Here is a 19,860-nt window from a genome sequence, read left to right as displayed (position 1 = left end):
GGGCAGCGCGTGCGCAGTGGGGGCTGCGTGGAGGTGGGGGCGGCGCATGCGCGGTGTGGCCAGCGAGGGGGCATGTAGAGGGAGGGGGCTCGCGCTCCCCCCCCCCCGCGCGCTTTGCAGCACGTGCGTGGCGGGGTCACGTGTCCTGGCCCCCGGGTGGGGGTGTGAATTCCTCCTGCGGCGCTTCCCGCAGCTCCTCCCAACTGCACGAACTCCTGCCGGCCTGCGAGCGCCGGGCCCGGGCTAGTGCCTGGCCAGTGGTCCCGGTTCTCCCCCAGCCCGGCCCGCTCCCCCGGCGCCCCCCTGCTGCCGGCCTGCAACGCTGTCCCCTCCCCCCTTCCTGCGGCGTCGGAGCGGGCCGTGCTGGGGACCCGCCTGCACTTCTCCGGCCTTCCCGCCTCGGCTAAAGGACGGGGCGGGGGCGGCTAAATTCTCCCAGGGACTCTTGTGATACCGTTACAAGGGCCTCCCCTCTGCTCGGCAGGAGAAAACCTAAATGATATCAAGTATCCGAGGGGATAGTAGCCGTGTTAGTCTGGAGCTGTAAAAAGCAACAGCGGGTCCTGTGGCACCTTAGAGACTAACAGAAGTATTCGAAGCATAAGCTTTCGTGGGTAAGAACCTCACTTCTCCTTGCATCTGAAGAAGTGAGGTTCTTACCCACGAAAGCTTATGCTCCAATACTTCTGTTAGTCTTAAAGGTGCCACAGGACCCGCTGTTGCCTTTTAAAATGATATTGTGAGATGTCCGAGTCAGATGCTGCCTAGTTCAGAGTGACGAAAGGGGCATTCACCCACGAAAGCTTACACTCCAATACATCTGTTAGTCTTAAAGGTGCCCCGGGACTCTCTGTTGCTTTTTACAGCTCTGGACTAACACGACTACCCCTCGGATACTAGTTCAGAGTGTGACTGTTACATAACCTACCAGGCAGCCCTAAACATTCGACTGCCACACAAAATTTTATAGTAACTTTTAGGGGGAGAAGAGGCCTGTCTGCTGTCAGGATGACTGCCTGAGCTGCCGTCTCTGTTGTGTAGTACCTTTTTACACAGTGTACGAGGATGCTTTTCAGGGAGACTGAGAGGGAGGAAGTGACTTTTTTTGTCTCAAAGGTCCCAGCATCTTGAAAGGACGGATGGAAGGCTAGCGATTTTTTTCTGTCGGGGGTATACAAGTGAACTTAGCAGGCAGGGGCATTAGTGGATCTTTTGCTTGGTTGGAGTAGAAAGGAAGGCCTGGAGTTTAAAGCCCTGGAGGAGAGTTTGGAGCAGATGATGTGGTCCATCTTCCTGAATGTACATAACCGTTTTGATTTGTTTGGCGATGTTTTTGGTTTCATTAATGTAATAGGCCTATCACAGGAATGCTGACAGAGTACGGGGGGGCCTAAACAGAGCTTTGGGGCAGAAGTATTGAACACCTATAGCTCTCACTGACTTTGACTGCTGATGTTAGATGCTCAGCATATCTGGTTGTCATGGAGATCCAGGGCCTGATTTTTTAGTGTTACAAAGGTCAGGTAAACCTGTTGTGGAAGCAGAGAAAAGAACTGACAGAAGGGAACCGCAACAAAAGAGTGAGAACTCAGTTTTTCTCCGACACAACATACCCAATTTTACACTATTTTGTTTCATGATATAGCGCATTCCTAGGTGAGCAGTAACCCCCCGGGGAAATGTGCTGCCTATGATATCTCATTGTTCAGATATTTATCTGTAATGGAAGCTCGTAGACATCAACACAGTTATTTTGATCTGAAAAGACTGGGCGATACTGTCACTTTCTACTTGATGTGGAAGCTTTCAGGAAGCAAGCACAGTGTTTGGCTGGGAAACCAGGACCTCTCTCTTCAAGTGGATTTAGGAGACACAGATTAGCTAAATGTTACCTGTTGCAATGGAATATGGTCCTTTTAAAGTTCAGATTTTTTGTTTGTTTTTAAACTACAAAATGAACAGATGGTGGCAGTATAGGACTGATTATATGGCATGTGCTTTTTAAAAGGGCTAAAATGTTTTTCCCATCTAGATATTGTTGTGGCCTCTATCACTCTCATGTTTGTGAGACACTCAGATACTGAAGAATTCTCCTCACACCTTTGTGAGTCAGCAAAGCATTACTATCCTCAGTAATGATGGCTGGTCTGAAAGACATAAGAGTTCTTTGGTGAATCCATTCGCTTCAGTAGCAAATGTGCATGAAGGCAGTTTGTAATTAAAGAGGAACAGATCTGCTCATAGTGGAAATAATCAGATATTGACTCCTTTCGAGGCTGAATATAGATTATATGTTGATTGAGGCCTAGATCAGCAGTTATTTCCAAGGCTAGTAAATGTTGGTCACCACAAATAGAAGTCGTATGTAGTATTATACACTGCAAATAATCTCCCTGGCCACTCGATTACAGACCTAAAAGTCGCAATATTACAACAAAAAAACTTCAAAAACAGACTCCAATGAGAGACTGCTGAATTGGAATTAATTTTCAAATTGGACACCATTAAATTAGGCTTGAACAAAGACTGGGAGTGGATGGGCCATTACACAAAGTAAAACTATTTCCCCATGCTTATTCCCCGCCCCCAGTTCCTCACATCTCCTTGTTAGTTGCTGGAAATGGGCCATTTTTCATTACCACTACAGACATTTTTTGTTTGATAATAGCTCACCTTAACTGTTCACTCTCCTTATGGCGTATATAGTAACCCCATTGTTTCATGTTGTGTGTGTGTGTGTGTGTGTGTGTGTATATATATAGATATATATAGAGATCTTCCTACTGTATTCTCCACTACATGCATCCGATGAAGTGGGCAGTAGCCCACGAAAGCTTATGCTCAAATAAATTTGTTAGTCTCTAAGGAGCCACAAGTCCTCCTGTTCTTTTTGTGGATACAGACTAACACGGCTGCTACTCTGAAACCTGCACATAATTTGTTACTCATGTAACTTGATCATTCTTAAATTACTGGATACGTAGAACAAATCACAATGGGCTTGCTAAAATACATCGCTGATATATTGAGCACTGGCGCTCAGCGGGTCAGAGAACATGCGACAGGAAAACTGCTGCACTGACCCAGGGCTGGTGGTGGGACTCGGGGAAGACGAGATGTGTCTTGAGAGTTTGTCCATCTCTAACTTCTCTATTATGTGCAGCTGATTTGTGGTAACTAAGACATCTGTAGTGTTGCTTGCCTCCCAGGCTCCACCCCTTTGGTGAAAAACTGGAGCTGCCGGACACATGATTGAAGTGAGAGTAAAAGCAAGCTGGGAAAACAAAACCGAATTTGAACCACAGCTGTGGGAGGCTGAGCTGGACAGAGAAGGGGATTTATTCCCGCGTGTTACATTGGTTTAGAAACAGTCTGGGAGTGGGACAGTGAAATCTGCGGGCACTTCTGCATTGTCCCTTTCTTTAGTCAGAGCCGTAGCCAGCAGCTTTGAGGTTTGTTTCTCCCCGGGATCAGCTGAAGAAATCATTTGGTCAGCGAGGATGCCGTTTTGGTCTGGACTTAAAGGGGGCTTCCCCCAGCGGTGTGGCTGGGCGGGGTAGACAGAGCAGCGCTATCGCGGGAGGGGACCTTAGTGCGGGGAGCTTCTGACCCTCACGTCCCCCGCGTCTCTCCTCGTGCGTGGGGGAAAGTCCAGCGCCCCGAGCGCGGCGTGTCCCGCGGGCTCCCACGTGGCTCCGCTCCCTCGCGTGGGGGGGTCGCGTGCATTGCGCGTCATCACTCCTGGCCGGGCGCCCTCCGCACAATAGAGGCGGCTTCGCTGGCGGCGGCGGCCGAGGGGGGTAAGGAGGCCGCTGGGGCGGGGCGGGGCGGGAGCCAAGCGCCTCTGGCTCCATTGTAACCCCAGGCTCCGCAGGGGGGGCATTGGAGCCCCGCCCCCCTGTTCATCTCCCCCCCCGTGCATGGTACCCCCCCCCGCCCCTGTTCATTCCCCCCCCCCCGCCCCGGTGCATGGTACCCCTCCCCACCCCCCTGTTCATTCTCCCCCCCGCCCCGGTGCATGGTACCCCCGCCCCCCTGTTCATTCCCCCCCCCGTGCATGGTACCCCCGCCCCCCTATTCATTCTTCCCCCCCGCCCCGGTGCATGGTACCCCCCGCCTCCCTGTTCATTCCCCCCCCCCCGTGCATGGTACCCCCCACCCCCCTGTTCATTCCCCCCCTGCCCCGGTGCATGGTACCCCCCGCCCCCCTATTCATTCTTCCCCCCCGCCCCGGTGCATGGTACCCCCTGCCCCCCTGTTCATTCTTCCCCCCCGCCCCGGTGCATGGTACCCCCGCCCCCCTATTCATTCTTCCCCCCCGCCCCGGTGCATGGTACCCCCGCCCCCCCTATTCATTCTTCCCCCCCGCCCCGGTGCATGGTACCCCCCGCCCCCCTGTTCATTCCCCCCCCCCGCCCCGGTGCATGGTACCCCCGCCCTGGTGCATGGTACCCCCCACCCCCCTATTCATTCTTCCCCCCCCCGCCCCGGTGCATGGTACCCCCCACCCCCCTATTCATTCCCCCCCCTGTGCATGGTACCCCTCACCCCCCTGTTCATTCTCCCCCCCCGCCCCGGTGCATGGTACCCCCCCCCGCCCCCCTGTTCATTCCCCCCCCCCCCCCCGCCCCGGTGCATGGTACACCCCCCCCCGCCCCCCTGTTCATTCCCCCCGCCCCGGTGGATGGCACACACACCCTTGCTCATTCTCCCCCCTCCGGCCCCGGTGCATGGCTCTCCCCCCCCGGCCCCAGTGCATGGCATCTCCCCCTTGCTCATTCCTCCCCCCCCCCCTCCGGCCCCGGTGCATGGCATCCCCCCCTTGCTCATTCTCCCCCCAGTCCTGGTGCATGGCACCCCTCCCCCCGCCTTGCACCCCACCGGGACCTGAGGGAGCCCAGATATACTTACCTGTGAGGGAAGTTCCTGGGTTTTCACACACGCAGTGGGGCGCACAGATCAGTAGAAGTGGGGCAGATACATTTACTGCCACTGGGATGCACCTAAAGTAGCAGGTCAAGTCGTTAAGAACAGTGTTGTGGGACCAAGGCTGGGAAAAGGCTTTGATTTGAAGACGTTCATGCTCTTTCCTTATGAAATGCCCCTATGAGGAACTGCCACGTGACCACATTCATTCACTAGCAGCACATCCTCCGTCGCCACCAAACACAGCAGCTCAGAGACGGGATGATGCAGGAGAGAGGAACAGTTCCCCCAGGTTGCTGAGGGACTAGAATGATGTGCACTTGAGCAGATGGCAGGTTAGCGATTGGCTGGGCCAGCTGTCACAAAGGAGTGGAGTGGAGGTAGATGGAGAGCCCTAGACATCCTCATTCCACTGTGAAAGAGAGAGCCCCCTTCCTAATCCAGAGAGGGAAATGTAGCTACTTTCCACCCCAAGAGTAATTTATAAATCTCTGTTGCAAGGCTTCATGTTTTCACTTAGTTCCTTAACACAAGAACAAGGAGAAATTCAATGCAATTTAAAAAGGCACGTGCCTTACAACTGGTAAAAGAACATTTTTTTTACATCAATATTAAATTGCAGAATTTGCTGGGACAATATTAATTCAGATAGTTTAGCAGGATTAAAACAGGATTAGATGTTTTTATGAATATCAAACACTTAACATTACACTAGCTAAGATCTTGCTTCAGAGCATGAACTGTGGTCAGGATGAAATTTCAACCCTTGTTTAACTGAGAAGGTTTACTGAGAGCAGGGTTAGGCTGCTGTCACACAGGATATAAAACTGATGGACCGCTGATCTGGTGTGACAGTTCCTATGTGCCTGCCATCTCTCAAGAATTTAGAAGAGCAAATCATCTGCCAGCCTGTGTGCTTACTAGAGGGAGGAAGAAGGAATAAATTGTAGAGGGAAAATAAAGTTCACTCTTCTGCACCCCACAGTTGCCAGTAGGGCAGTGGTCCCCAAACTTTTTACCTCTTATCCCCCCTTGCCCCAATGCACCCCACCCAGGCTCTGGGAGAGGCACGCAGATGGGTAAGGGGGCCGGGGCGGGATTGGGGCCAAGGCTGGCAACCAGTGCCCCAGGCAGAGGGCCAGCCGCCATGTCCGGAAGCGGAGACCTGGGAGCGGGGCCGGCAGCTGGTGCCCCGGGTGAGGGGCCGCGGCTGGCCCAGGAGCGGAGCTGGGTGGCGCTTCCTCCCCGGCCCCAGCCGCGCCCCCTCGGAACATTCCTCTGCACCCCCCGACAGTAGTATCTAGGGGCCTCAGTTGAGATCAGAGCCTTCTTGTGCAGACACTGCATACAGATAGTAAGAGACAGTCCCTGCCCCAGACAGTCCAAACAGACAAGACAAAGGGTGTGGGGAAGGGGAGAAAGGAGGCACAGACAGGGGGAAGTGACTTGTCCAGGGTCACACAGCAGGTCATTGGTTCTCTTGACTCACAGCCCAGTGCTCTGTCCACTTGATCCATCGCCTCCCCAAAGGAAAGGCTGGCAGAATCCCAGGCTCTTGAAATTGCTGACAATCCAGGCTAAGCGTCAGGGACAAGTTTATAGTGACGAATGCAAGTAGTGGACATAGAGCGTATCCATCAGACGTGCTGCTGCGCTGAACGGGTAGACATGCCCTTAAAAACTACCAATGTCATTAACGCTCTTGACGCTCATTATCTTCAAAGCATCGTACAAACAATCGATCATGAATTCTCACAACACTCCTGTCAGCCAGGGGAGTCATGTAACCCTTTTCTACAGCCAGGGAATCAAGCTCTGAGCCCTTCTCTACACTACAAATTACTTGGGTATAATTTATGATGCTCAGGGATGTGAATAATCAACACCCCTGAGCACCATAAGTTACACCAACCGAAGCGCCGATGTAGACTGTGCTGTGTCGGCGGGAGAGCTCCTGCCAACGCCTCTCGCAGAGGCAGGCGATATTAAGCCGACGGCAGTTTAGAGCGTCTTCACCAGAAGTGCTGCCGCAGCGCCGTTGTCAATGATGTCATGTTGACATAGCCTGAGAGAAGCAATTTCCTCAAGGCCACAGAGGAAGTCTGAGGGGTTCAACCCCGAGCATCCCTGCCAGGCTCTAGTAAGCTCCAGGAGCCACAGGTGTGTGTCCTGGGAATGGAGAGAGGAATGTTCTCAATAATAGGATTTATGGCTTTAAATTCCTGCAAAACAAAATCTTCCACCAAAGAGCCCTTTTCAAGTCTCATTCCTGCCTCCCCCGCTGCTGCCACTTGGAAGCGCAGTGGAGAGAGAAATGCACACCCCTCCTTCTAACGAGGGAAACTAGAACCACCTGTCCTTAGGGCCAGTTCCCAACTGCGGAGTCACTGCGTAGTACAGAGGGGTAGCTGTGTATGTATCCACACAAACTAACAAAGAAATCTGTTAGTTTTTAAGGTGCCACCGGACTCCTCGTTGTTTTTGCGTAGTACGGTTTGGTAAAAAGTTTGTAAGCCACTGTTTAAACCAGAGCCAGCTGCAGCAGGAGATGGGTAGAAGGGGGTGTATGTGTGAGCACTGCATGAAAGGGTTCCCTTTCTTTCCTGGAGGGATCCTGGAACAGACCCGCCCTGGTGAAACAGAACACCAGGCAAAACAGAGAAGTGAGAGTTAGCTGGGAGAAAATGAAACCGAAACTTAACTTGGAGCCATTTTAAGTTGATCGAGTGGATGATTACATTGTTAGCTCCCTGCTGGGCAGAGGGGAAGGGGTGACTAGCCTGTTTCTGTTGTTTGTAAAAAGTACCGAGGTACCGAACTTTTCTGTATCTAGGAGCCATTTGTGAGCTCCGTCTTCAGCTGTTCGGCTGGCACGGGGAAGAGCTGCTCCCGTTGGTGTTTCAGTTGCTTTCAGCCTTTCCTAGCAGTGTGAGTCTGTGGTTAGAGAGATGCGGTGGAGGAGGCCATAGATATCTTTTGTTGGACCAACTTCTGTTCGGGGGGAGAGAGAAGCTTTTGAGTTACACAGATCCCTTCTTCAGGTCTGGGAAAGGCAGTCAGAGTGTCACAGCTAGGTACAAGTTCCGACAGATAGTTTAGCATAAGTAATTAGCACTATTCTAAGGGACCATTCGAGGTGAAGTGGCGATAGGTTACAGCTTAGGAACAGTTCTTTACCTTCTGATCAATTAAATGAATTGTACTTGTCAGCTTGGGCAAAAACAAGGTAAGAGCAACTTCTAAACCCTCCCTTCCTCCTCCAGGTGTGTTGTGTGTTCTAAGAATTTCTTTTTAAACTTGACCAGTGGACCAGATCTATGTGACCTGGTAACTAATAGGACTGTGATGGCAGGAAAAGGAATACAGGTCTGTCTCATCTTACGCGGGGTTCGGTTCCGCGGTTCGCACGTAAAGCGAAAACCGCGTATAGTCAAAATTACATTGAGTTCAATGGCAGGTGGAATCGCCCGCACAACAGGTACAATATTAAAATTGTTATTTTTTTTTTCTTTTTTGTTTTTTTGTTTTTTTGCTGACCGCATAAAGCTGAAATCGCCCATGTTAAATGCACGTAAGATGCGACAGACCTGTACTCACTACCCTCTGCTAACAAGAAGGAGATGTAGCATTCCTACCTGCATCACATGGTATCAGTATGGGTTGAACCAGGGAAAAATGCAAGCAGAGGCTGTTTGTCACAATGTTTAATGCGAGTGAAATTTCAAATGGCCTTAGGCTGGCAACCATGTCTATACTAGCACCTATGTCAACAATGTCACTCAGGGGTGTGGAAAAACACCCCCCTGAACAACATAAGTTTTGCCGTCATAAGCAGTCGTGTGGACAGTGCTGTCGTCCCACCACTGGCTGAGCTGTTTTTATTATGTCCGTGGGAGAGCTCACTCTTTGTATCAGTACAGCTGTGCCACTGTAAGCTTGTAGGTGTAGACCTGGCCTTTGATTCTGCACGAAAGTGGCATGGCTGGTGTCTGGGGTACTCTTCAGCGGAGTCCTTTTGCCAGCATTTACTGCTTAGCTCACTTGCAGTGTCCTGTGTTTTTTCTCCCTATTTTTAAGATGATGTAATTATCGATCACTTACATCCCCCACGTGGTCGCTTTCTGTGTCTGGCTGTAAAGAATCCGTTATTGTCCTGCACAGGTTCCCTTATAAAGATCTGGGGCATAAAAGTTCTGTGGGGATATGGTTTCTGTCACTTTATGTTCACATTCGGCTGCTGGCACGCTTGGGTAGGACTAGAGCATCCCAGTCAATCGTGGTGGCTATCTTTTTTCTTTCATTTTAAAAAATCAAGTGCATCATTGGTTCCAGCCTGACCCCTCAGACCAAAATTCATTTGTAATCAGATGATGGTGCCACGTTTGTGACTGGTGTGAGCTGGATCTGAACTGCAGCCCTAAAAGGCTCTGCATCCTATTACCAACCTTCTACGCTATCTGGTTCCCATGGATCTTATCTCTTTAAAGCATCGTGAAATGAGAGAATTAGCTGTATAGGTCACTCTCCATCAAGGGAGGAAGGGATGTTCTTGTGGACTGAGCCACAAGTTAGATGCTCTGCAGACTCACTGTGTGATGCTTGGCAAGCCACTTGACCTCTCTGGGCCTTAGTTTTCCCATATGTGAAATGGGAGAATTGTGCTTGGAAAGTGCGCCGAGATCCTTAGATGTCGGGCACGATGGTAGGGCAAAATACCCAACAACCAGTGAGGGGTGCTGAGTCTTAAGAATGAAGTTGTTTCTCATTGTTGGGCTCATTCAGAATTCCTTTCAGGTCAGTTTTGTGTTTGGGGCAGGGGCTTAGGCAAACACGTTGTCAGTTTCATTTACCTGGCATGCATGAGTAGCATAGCGACAGGGCTTGTAGGCTGTAGGCAAGGTTAGCCAAGAAGATGGTTATACATTGTCTTGGAGTGGAGAGGCTGGTCATACTGTAGCTCTGGGCTCCTCTGGGAGTGTAATTGAGTTTTGAACCCTTGTTCTTTCCTTTTGGCAGGCCTCTGTGCAGCAATTGTGCGAGTGGAAAGCGAACCACAGCTGCCTCTCTTCTGGTGTGCAAGAGCCCCGATTCACACTTGCATTCCAGCAGCACGCTATGAACACAGGTTTTGGTCGAGGCAAAGGCTCTTATCAAACACACCCAAAACATAGCTACTGCAGTCCTAATCCAGCCTTTTTTAACAACTCTCTCATCCCACAGGGAAATAATCGCGACAGATTCAGAAACCAGCAGGTACAGTTCCTATTGGGACAAATCACTGAAGCTCCCCTGTACCCATTTTGGGAACAGAGGCCACAAGTAGAGCAACACATCAGGGGTCCGCGAGCTGCTGTACCAATTCCTAGAGGGAGTGGGCACAACAGCTGGGGCACAGCTGGGAGATTTAGGCCCCCCTATATCAGTCAGCAAACGCAAAGTTTACCGTCTTATTCCCCAACTCAGTACAACTACAGAAAATCAGAAAGGGAATTTGACCATTTCAACCTGAGTTTCCAGAGACTGACTGTTGCTGGGCAAAACAGGGAGCAAGAAATTTTGACAATTTTAGGGCAGCTCAGGCAGGGGGAGTCCTGTACAGGTCGTGAACTCGCCCGTAAACTTAAAACCCAAAAGAAAGAAGTCAATCGTTATCTGTACAAACTTCTCCAGGAAGGTAAATTGCATAAAGAAGGAGAGACCCCCCCCTTCTGGCGGATTGTGGACAAATCTGGCTCTGTAGGGGCCGTGTGCGAAGGAAGTGTCACCACCGACAGGAGTCGTTGCAAAGACACAGCTTCTGAGAGTCAAGAAAAGGAAAGCCCCACGGTCGGCTCAGAAGACAGGACCGAGTCTCCCATCATGGCTGAAGTCAAGGAGAAAATCTGTAACTATTTGTTCAATGTCACAGACTCCACAGCATACAACCTTGCAAAAAACATTGGTTTTTCAAAGGCCAAGGATGTTAACACCACTCTCAGTGCCCTGGAAAAACTGGGAGAAGTCCACAAGGAGAACACAAACCCCCCAAAATGGTCCCTCACTGAAAAGAAACGGGAGCGGATGCAGATCAAGTTAAAAGCCAATGAAGTAACGGAAATGGCACCTCCCGCCCCAGAGCCAGAGTTTCCAGCTGCCTGCCTAGAGCCGGATCCGCAGGAGAGTGTGTTGCCCCTCACAGAGGTAAAGATGGAAGAAGAAGAAAACGTAAAGAATGGACAGCAAGCCCCTGAGCAAACCGAACAGACTGACACCAGTGCCCCTGACCCAGGCCTGCGGGCCCGGAAGCCCAGATACCGCTTCATGAACTATGACAACTCTGAAAATGGCAAGTGGGCCACCGATGACATTCCAGATGACTTGAATGCCATCAATAAGCAGGCGGATGAGTTGAGATGCATCATGGAATCCCCCTCATCTCCCAGCTACGCTGCCCAGTTTGATACGGCTTTCCAGTGTACGCCCTTAGAAAAGCTGATTGCCTGTCAGGAGAAGAATCCGGTCAGCGGCCTCATCGAATATAGCCAGTACACTTACCAGCGCTGTGAATTTGCCCTTTTGGAGCAGAGCGGACCCTCGCATGAACCACGGTAAGAAAGAGAACATGGGTTTCCTTTGCTATTCTTTTCTGATTAAAGAGATGTACATAAGCTAGATTATGATTTAATTGGTATCACAGAGACTTGGTGGGATGAGTCTCATGACTGGAATATTGATATAGAGGGGTATAGCTTGTTCAGAAAGGACAGGCAGGGAGAAAAGGGAGGAGGGGGTTACCTTATACATAAAGAATATAGACACTTGGTCTGAGATCCAGAAGGAGGTGGGAGGTAGACTAGTCGAGAGTCTCTGAGTAAAGATAAAAGGGTTAAAAAATAAGGGTGATGTCTTAGGTCTGCTATGGACCACCCAATCAGGAGCGGAGGTAGATGAGGTATTTCTACAGCAAATAACAGAAATATCTAAAACATAGGACCTAGTAGTAATGGGGGACTTTAACTAGGCAGACATCTGTTGGGAATGTAATATGGCAAAACACAAAATTTCCAATACGTTCTTGGAGACAACTTTTTGTTCCAGAAAGGGAGGAAGTAACCAGGGGGAACCCATTTTAGACTGGATTCTGACCAACAGAGAGGAATTGGTAGTGAATCTGAAGGTGAAAGACAGTGATTGTGAAATAACAGATTTCATGAGTCTAGGGAAAGGAAGGAGTGAAAGCAGCAGAATAAGGCTACTGGACTTCCAAAAAGCCGACTTTAACAAACTCAGAGACCTGGTAGGTAAAGTCCCATGGGAAGAAAATCTAAGGGAAAAAGGTGTTCAGGAGAGCTGGCAATTCCTTAAGGAAACAATATTAAAGGCACCACTGCAAACTATTCCAATGCAAAGAAAAGATAAGAAGAATAGTAGAAGGTCAACATGACTCCATCAGGAGCTCTTTAATGACCTGGAAATAAAAAGGGAATCCTACAGAAAGTGGAAACATGGTCACATTGATAAGGAGGAGTACAAAAGAACAGCACAAGTGTGTAGGGACAAAATCAGAAAGGCGAAGGCACAAAATGAGTTCCACCTGACAAGAGACATAAAAGGCAATAAGAAGCGGTTCTTTAAATACATTAGGAGCAAGCGAAAGATGAAGGAAAGTGTAGGTCCTCTACTTGGGAAAGGAGAGCTAATAACTGATGACATCAAGAAAGCTGAGGCGCTTTGTGACTATTTTGCTTCAGTCTTCACTAATAAGGTTAATTATGACCAGATACTCAACACAAATAATATTAACAACTGGGGGGGAAGGAATGCAAGTCAAAATAGGGAAAGAATGGGTTAAAGAGTATTTGGATAAGTTAGATGTATTCACGTCGTCAGGGCCTGATCAAACTCATCCTAGGGTAATTAAGGAACTAGCTGAAGCAATATAATAATTAGCAATTATTTTGGGGAACTCCTGGAGGATGTGAGATGGGAAAAGTAATACCTTGCTTTAAAAAGGGAAGACTGAGGATGTGGAGAATAATAAGACCAGTCAGCCTAACTTCAGTCCCTGGAAAGATACTGGAGCAAATGATTAAACAATCCGTTTGTAAGCACCTGGAGGATAACAGGGTTCTAAGGAATAGTCAGCATGGATTTGTCGAGAACAAATCATGCCAAACCAACTTAATTTCCTTCTTTGACAGGGTTACTGGCCTAGTGGATGGGGGGAAGCAGTAGACTTGATATACCTTGTTTTTAGTCAGACTTTTGACACAGTCCCTCATGACAGTCTCATTAGCAGACTAGGAAAATGTGGTCTAGATGACATTACTATAACGTGGGTGCATAGCTGTTTGAAAGACTGTACTCAAAGAGTCGTTATCAATGGTTTACTGTCAAATTGGGAGGACATATCCAGGGGGGTTCTGCACTGGTCAGTCCTGGGTCTGATACTAGTCAATATTTTCATTAATGACTTGGATAATGGAGCGGAGAACATGCTTATCAAATTCACAGATGGCTCCAAGCTGGGAGGGGTTACAAGCACTTTGGAGGGTGGGATTAGAATTCAAAATGACCTTGACAAATTGGAGAATTGCTTTGAATTCAGTAAGATGAAATTCAAGTAAGACAAAGTGTCAAGTACTTCACTTAGGAAGGAAAAATCAAACACACAACTGTGAAATGGGGAATAACTGTGTGAGTGGTTGTATAGCTAGAAAGGATCTGGGGGTTCTAGTGGATCACAAACTGAATATGACTCATCGGTGGGATGCAGCTGAAAAACGGCTAATATGGTTCTGGGGTGCATGAACAGGCGTATGGTACGTAAGATGCAGGAGTTGATTGTCCCGCTCTACTTGGCACTGGTGAGGCCCTAGGTGGAGTCCTGTGTCCAGTTTTGGGCACCACGATTTAAGAAAGATGGGGGAAAATTGGAGAGAATCCAGAGGAGAGCAACAAAAATTATCAAAGGTTAAAAAAACTGGGCATGTTCAGTCTTGAGAAAAGAAGACCGAGGGGGGACTCGTAACACATTGGAAGGTTGTTAAGGGCCTATAATGAGGATGGTGATCAGTTGTTCTCCATGTCCGCTGAAGGGAAGACAAGAAGTAATAGGCTTCAAGGGAGACTTAGGTTAGATATTAGGAAAATCTTTCTAACTCTAAGGGGAGTTAAGCTCTGGAATAGGCTTCAAGGGAGGCCAGGGAAGTTTCCCCATCATTGGAAACTTTTCAAAACAAATTGGACCAACCCCTGTCAGGGATGGTCTAGGTTTACTTGGCCCTGCCACAGAGCAGGGGGCTGGACTTGATGACTTCTCAAGGTCCCTTTCAGCACCACATTTCTGTGATTCTCTTTGGCCTCAATTAACTTCCGATCTAATTGCCTCATCCTAGATTTGCAGGGCCAGTGCATCAATATTTGCTGTGCTTCCTCCTGTGGCAACCAGTCTAATCACCCGCAAGGGTCGTGTGCCTCACCCAAAGGACTCAAGGTCCCTTAACTAAAATAGGGAAAACCATTCACCAAAACAACCAGCTCTTTCCCTCAGAAACCCCATAGTCCCCAGTGAGCAGAACAGAAAGGAACGCACAGTGCTGTCCTTCCTGGTGTTTTACACGGCTGAATGGTTCAGCTGGAAAGGAAACCGAAAGCAGCTGAGTCTGAAGGGCCCGATTCTGCTCTCACTTACTCAGGTGCAACTCCCACTGACTCTAGAGTTGCCTCTAGAAGGACTGGAAGAAGAGTGAAATGAGGGGAAGTCGGTAAAGGCAGGGGAAATAGAGGAAAATAACCTCTAGAGCAGGGGTTCTCAAACTATTGTACTGGTGACCTCTTTCCCATAGCAAGCCTCAGTGCAACCCCCCTTATCAATTAAAAACACTTGTTTCTATATTTAACCCCATTATAAATGCTGGAGGCAAAGCGGAGCTCGGGGTGGAGGCTGACAGCTCGTGCCCCCCCCCCCCCCATGTAATAACCTTGCGACCCCCTGAGGGGTCCCGACCCCCAGTTTGAGAACCCCTGGTCTAGAGAGAGAGTTCCCCCTGAATCGGAATGAACAGAAGCTGATGTCTCTGTCCAGGAGTGGGAAATCCTCCGCAGCAACTTGCTGGGGGGAGGGGGAGAAATGTCCTCCAGGTTTCCTATGGTTTCGTGCCCTTGGATCTTTTTTCTGATCCCAACACCCTTTGCACTGCTGGCATTTAACCTCCGGGAACCCCTTGTTAGCCGCTCTGCAGCTTGTCACTAGCTGCAAGCGTCTCATGGGTGTGGCAGTTCGGAGCATCCCGTCTGCACGAGCAAAGGCGTAGCACGTCACTTGCAGTCCCAGAATGGGATTTTTTTCTGGGCTTTTACGGTTAGTCTGTTGAGGATACTTTTTGATATTGTGGCCATTCCTGGGCACTGATGTGACCGTGAAAGACACCGTTTATGCCACACTGGAATATGTCAATAGGCCCACTAGACGGGAAAATCGGCCTACTTTCCAAAGACAAAATCCAAGCCTTCTCTTTAGGGAAAGGTCTGAATGGAGTTAGCCCCAACGGCTTGTCTTTAGATCCAGTTCAACCTGCTTTTTCCTGAGAGGAGTCCGCCTCTGCAAAAGGCTGGGTGCCAGAAAGGAATCTAGCTGGCGTAAGCTGTCATTGGGGTCTGCCCCTGAGAGAGAGGCAGGCACATCTGTCAAAGCCAAAAGATTTAAACGAGGAAGTGCCTGGCAAAGATGCTGTGCAGAGAGTTGGCAGGCAGGTCAGATCCTGTCTGAGGGACAAACTGACCCAAAGTGACTAGGCACAGATGTGACGACTGGCTTTCAACCTTTCTTTTCCCCGTGCCGCAGACTGTCTTGGATTTGCACTCTGAGAACAGCCAATGAGTTAATGACTCATGCGGCCTCTGGTCGTCTGGACCGAGGAGACTCATTCTGCAGCATTAGGGCTAAACTCATTGGGGTCTCTGTCGCCACATCTGCTGTGGAAGGCTGTGTAAACTTCTAAATGAAGCCTCTGAAGGCCTGCCCCAAAGTCAGATTGCATCTTCAGTGTGTCTGGCCCTTCTGCAGCCGTGGCTTGTTTGCTTCTGCACCACGGGGACCAGCAGCTCCATCCCACTAGAGTACCTAGAGCTATGCTAGAGGCGTAGTGCAGGAGGGGCAGGCTGGTATCTGGAGTGACCGGTCACATGTTTGTCCTTGTCTCTTCCTCTACGAAGATTTAAGTTCCAGGCCGTGATAAACGGGCGCCGGTTCCCACCAGCGGAAGCAGGTAGCAAAAAACTGGCCAAGCAGGAGGCAGCTGCCAACGCCATGAAAATCCTGCTGCGCGAAGCTGAGACCGAAGGGGAGGATGGCATGGAAGGGGAGGAATCGTTCATCCCAGACAGCTCCGAAGCAGAGTTGGTGAGTCCCATGCTGTTTGTTCTGGGCGACATGCAGGCTGAAATCAGTGCCTTGATGCCCGTGTTCTTAGCCCCTCTCTCCCAAAAGAGCTGTCCTCTGCTGCTGCTGAGAGTTTCCATTCACAGATGCAGCGCGAAGCAGACAGTGTTTGGGACAGGCTGGCCTGGCACTAGCTGTCAGGGGAGGGTGATGTAAAGGAGCTAGAGATTGTCCCTTCCCAAAAGGAAATGTGATTCTAAATTGTGTGTGGGGAAACTGTTTCAAGCCTGTAGGAGGGCACGCCGCCTTTCTCTTTCTGGAATTAGCGCGCTCGGGTGCTATTTGGGTATTGCCCAGAATGGCCGGAACGTTCCACAAAAGGCCCCACGCTTCTCTTGCTTGTCGCAAAAGTGGCTTCTTATGAGTATACAGAGGGGCGCGGAAGCAGAACCACAGATGTGAAGCTGCCGTGCTCTCGATGCAGTGTGGTGCTCGTTCTCTTGGCCGGGTTGGCTTTGTCCTGTAGTTAGCATCTCTGAGTTGACAGAAGGTTGCAGCCCCTGGGCTAGTGCCTGACAACAGCAACCTGTGGGTGGGAGCTTGGCTGAGATCTGTGCTTTAGTCGCCTCTGCGTTTCTCGCCGTAGCCTGCACGCCCAGAACCAGAGCCTCCATCTGCAGCGGCACAGCTAAACTTGTCTTCCGGGAAGAACCCCATCAGCATATTAATGGAATATGGACAGAAATCAGGGAGCACATGTGAATTCCAGCTGCTGTCTCAGGAGGGACCACCCCATGACCCCAAGTATGGCACATCATGTTAATTGGGGGGGTGGGGGGAGTAGGGATTCTTCTCTTTATTTCCTCTCCAATCAGATGAACCAGCCGTGTTGCCCCATCTGTCCGGGTTCCCATACACTTCACTGTTGTTTGAGTGCTCATCTTGTTCAGGGACGTCTGGACCTGGCTCCCCCGAGCCCTGTGCGCCCCAGAAAGAGGTCAAGGAATGCCTTCCTCTGGGAGGCTGGGCGTCTCCAACCCAAGGACAGGTTCAGAGCTCAGGGGCCAGTCCTGAATACCATGCATGGCAGTGCCACGCCAGTGCTTTTGGAGCATCCCGTCATCCTGATGCTCTTAAACTGCTGATAACTTGGAAATGTTCCTTGTGCATCTTTAGCCCGACTTGAACTGGGAGTGGGTGCAAAGAACAGACTGAAGCGGCTGGGTTTAACATTCTTCTCATGGTGTAACATCCTGCCAGGTTCAAATACTGCGTGAAGGTGGGTGAGCAGACATTCCCCGCGGTGATAGCCAACAGCAAGAAGGGAGCAAAGCAGATGGCAGCTGAGGTTGCTGTGAAGATCCTCCGTGGGGAGGCTGGGGGGCAGTTCTTCCCAGAACAGGTAGAGACACCCTTGCACCCTTTACTCCTCCCTCCAGCAGGATTTTATCCCGGGCGGGTCAGCCGGCAGTAGCCCAGGCTGACTGTGTGCAGTTCCCCTGCTGTAGTACATACTCCTAACCATTTAACTTGCTCCTCTTGTCTAACTCTTCTGCAGCCCTCCGTAGAGGTCCCAAGCGAGCCGACCCTGGATCCGCCTGTTGCCCAGCCCCTGAATCCGGATGAGTCGGCAGCAAAAGCCAAGGGCATCGGGGAGCTGATCAAATACCTCAATGCCAATCCCGTCAGTGGCCTGCTGGAATACGCCCGTTCCAACGGGTTTGCAGCAGAGTTCAAAATGATCGATCAGACGGGACCGCCTCACGATCCGAAGTAAGTGACTGTGAATGTCCATGACAAATCTGGCACTGTCTGGCCGCCCTGAAGTGGGCGCAGACTCCTGCCTAGCATAGCAAATTCCTGGTGAATTTGAGCTAGCTACTGTCAGAGCGTCGTCTGCCTCCCTACAGTTGGCAGGTACAAATAAAAACCACTTGGTTTTCAACATTGCTCTCCCAGTGACATGCTGCTGCTACCTCTGTAGGTTTGTCTACCAGGCCAAGGTGGGAGGCCGCTGGTTCCCAGCCGTGACTGCACACAACAAAAAGCAAGGCAAGCAGGAAGCGGCCGACGCAGCACTCAGAGTCCTGATTGGGGAAACGGAGAAGGCCGAGCGCACCGAAGGACTGAGCATCGCAGAGGTAAGTTCTCTCTCCCGAGCTAGACTGTCACTTGTCCTGCTGTTCAGTCTGCTGGGAGCGCTGTCCCAGAGCTACGCCCTGCTGATCGGTGACTTGTAAAGGTAGAGCCAAGCTGGGTCTGTTGTCCATTCCTGGCATGTGCTAGAGCTGCTCCCGGTGGGACACGCACCTACTCTGACCCTGCCTCCTGCCAGCCTCTGGTGCTGGACTGAGCGAGCCCCAAACTCTGATCCATGAGCAGCTGAAGCATGGTCCTGTGGGTGAGAGCAAGAGCACACAGTGGGATTCCGCATTCCAAGTTCAGTCATTCTGACGCCGCCTTGTGGCACCTTCAGATATCGCACGGCAGCTCAAAGGTGCTGTGAACAAAGCTCTAATTCTGGCAGGATTGCTGCCCCAGTTCTGTGCCATTCTGAGTCCTGCTTTGAGCTCTGCGATCTCTAAGATGTGTGTTCCCTGCTGCAGTGCTGATCCTGGCAGATGAGATCTTGCCTAGTAAAAGCGGATTCAGAGCAGGGCCAGAGAAGGCAGCCAGGTGTACACCATACACTCTCCCCGCAAGCACCCAGAGGAAGAATTGCTTAGGCACTAGTGATAGAGAAGTCCTACTAGCTAAGTCCCAGGGAACTGGGGCAGAATTGTTTCTTACTGTTCGGTTTTAAACGTTCTCAGTGATGGGGGTTTCCACTCCTTCCTTGGGGAGACTGTTTCTCACCCCAGCGCACCTCGCTGTCCGGAAGCAAGACTATCCACTGATGTGTGTCTCAGAGCTGAGCGTGGGTACAGCAGAGTTCTCGAAAGAGGTGTCCCCTCTATGCCGTGGTAATCTCTGCGTTTGCAGTCCAAAACTGCATTGGCCTTTTGTGCCCATGGCAAACTCACCTCTATCTACTCACCTGCTCTTTCCCTTGGCATTTGCGTGCTCTGGATTCTACCCTCCCACTGAGTAGCTGTCTTTCTGATTGGCTTCCTTCTTGATTCTTTATTTACGTGAATGAATGACCTGCCTGTGATCTCTTAGCAATGCTGGTGTTGTGTCCCCCTTCCAGCTCCCTGTGAGCGGCAGTACCCTGCATGATCAGATAGCTATGCTCAGCCACCAGCGCTTCAATGCCCTCACTGCTCGCATCCAGCACAGTCTGCTCGGACGGAAGATCCTGGCTGCAATCATCATGAGGCGAGGAGAAGAGGGCCTGGGAGTTGTGGTCAGCATTGGCACGGGTATGAGCCACTACTTCCAGCATGCATTGAACTCGGACTCCCTAGCTAGATACATTTCTTACTCGAAGTAGGCACTGGCCAGTCCTATGGGCTCCTTCAGGGAGAGTGGGACACGGTCCCCTCTCAGCATCCTACAGGGTTAAAGAATGGTCCCAGGGTTCACACGGGTCACCAGTGATTTAGTTACAAAAGGAGAAAACAAATCGAACG

The 19,860-nt window shown here is 50.4% G+C and overlaps 1 protein-coding gene across 5 annotated transcripts in view; it reads left to right on the top strand.

Moving 5' to 3' along the window:
• ADAR (adenosine deaminase RNA specific) overlaps positions 1-19,860 on the top strand; it is a 28,853-nt gene that overhangs the window by 215 nt on the left and 8,778 nt on the right. The window contains exons 1-8 of one of the 5 annotated variants that reach the window (XM_065574370.1): positions 3,657-3,800; positions 9,943-11,513; positions 16,123-16,309; positions 16,935-17,092; positions 17,549-17,690; positions 17,847-18,061; positions 18,273-18,429; positions 19,479-19,650. In XM_065574370.1, coding sequence (XP_065430442.1) covers positions 10,042-11,513; positions 16,123-16,309; positions 16,935-17,092; positions 17,549-17,690; positions 17,847-18,061; positions 18,273-18,429; positions 19,479-19,650 — 2,503 coding nt within the window. In that variant the 5' untranslated portion in view covers positions 3,657-3,800; positions 9,943-10,041. Of the gene's footprint in view, positions 1-3,656; positions 3,801-4,965; positions 8,153-9,942; positions 11,514-16,122; positions 16,310-16,934; positions 17,093-17,548; positions 17,691-17,846; positions 18,062-18,272; positions 18,430-19,478; positions 19,651-19,860 lie in introns of those variants that run through there. The other 4 variants (XM_065574372.1, XM_008171922.3, XM_065574371.1 and 1 more) reach the window with 4 other exon arrangements.

This window comes from Chrysemys picta, chromosome 20 (assembly GCF_011386835.1).
Source record: "Chrysemys picta bellii isolate R12L10 chromosome 20, ASM1138683v2, whole genome shotgun sequence".
In the NCBI taxonomy this organism is placed as follows: domain Eukaryota; kingdom Metazoa; phylum Chordata; order Testudines; family Emydidae; genus Chrysemys; species Chrysemys picta.
Note: the sequence above shows the minus strand (reverse complement) of the source record. Positions and strands in the feature narration are given on the sequence as shown.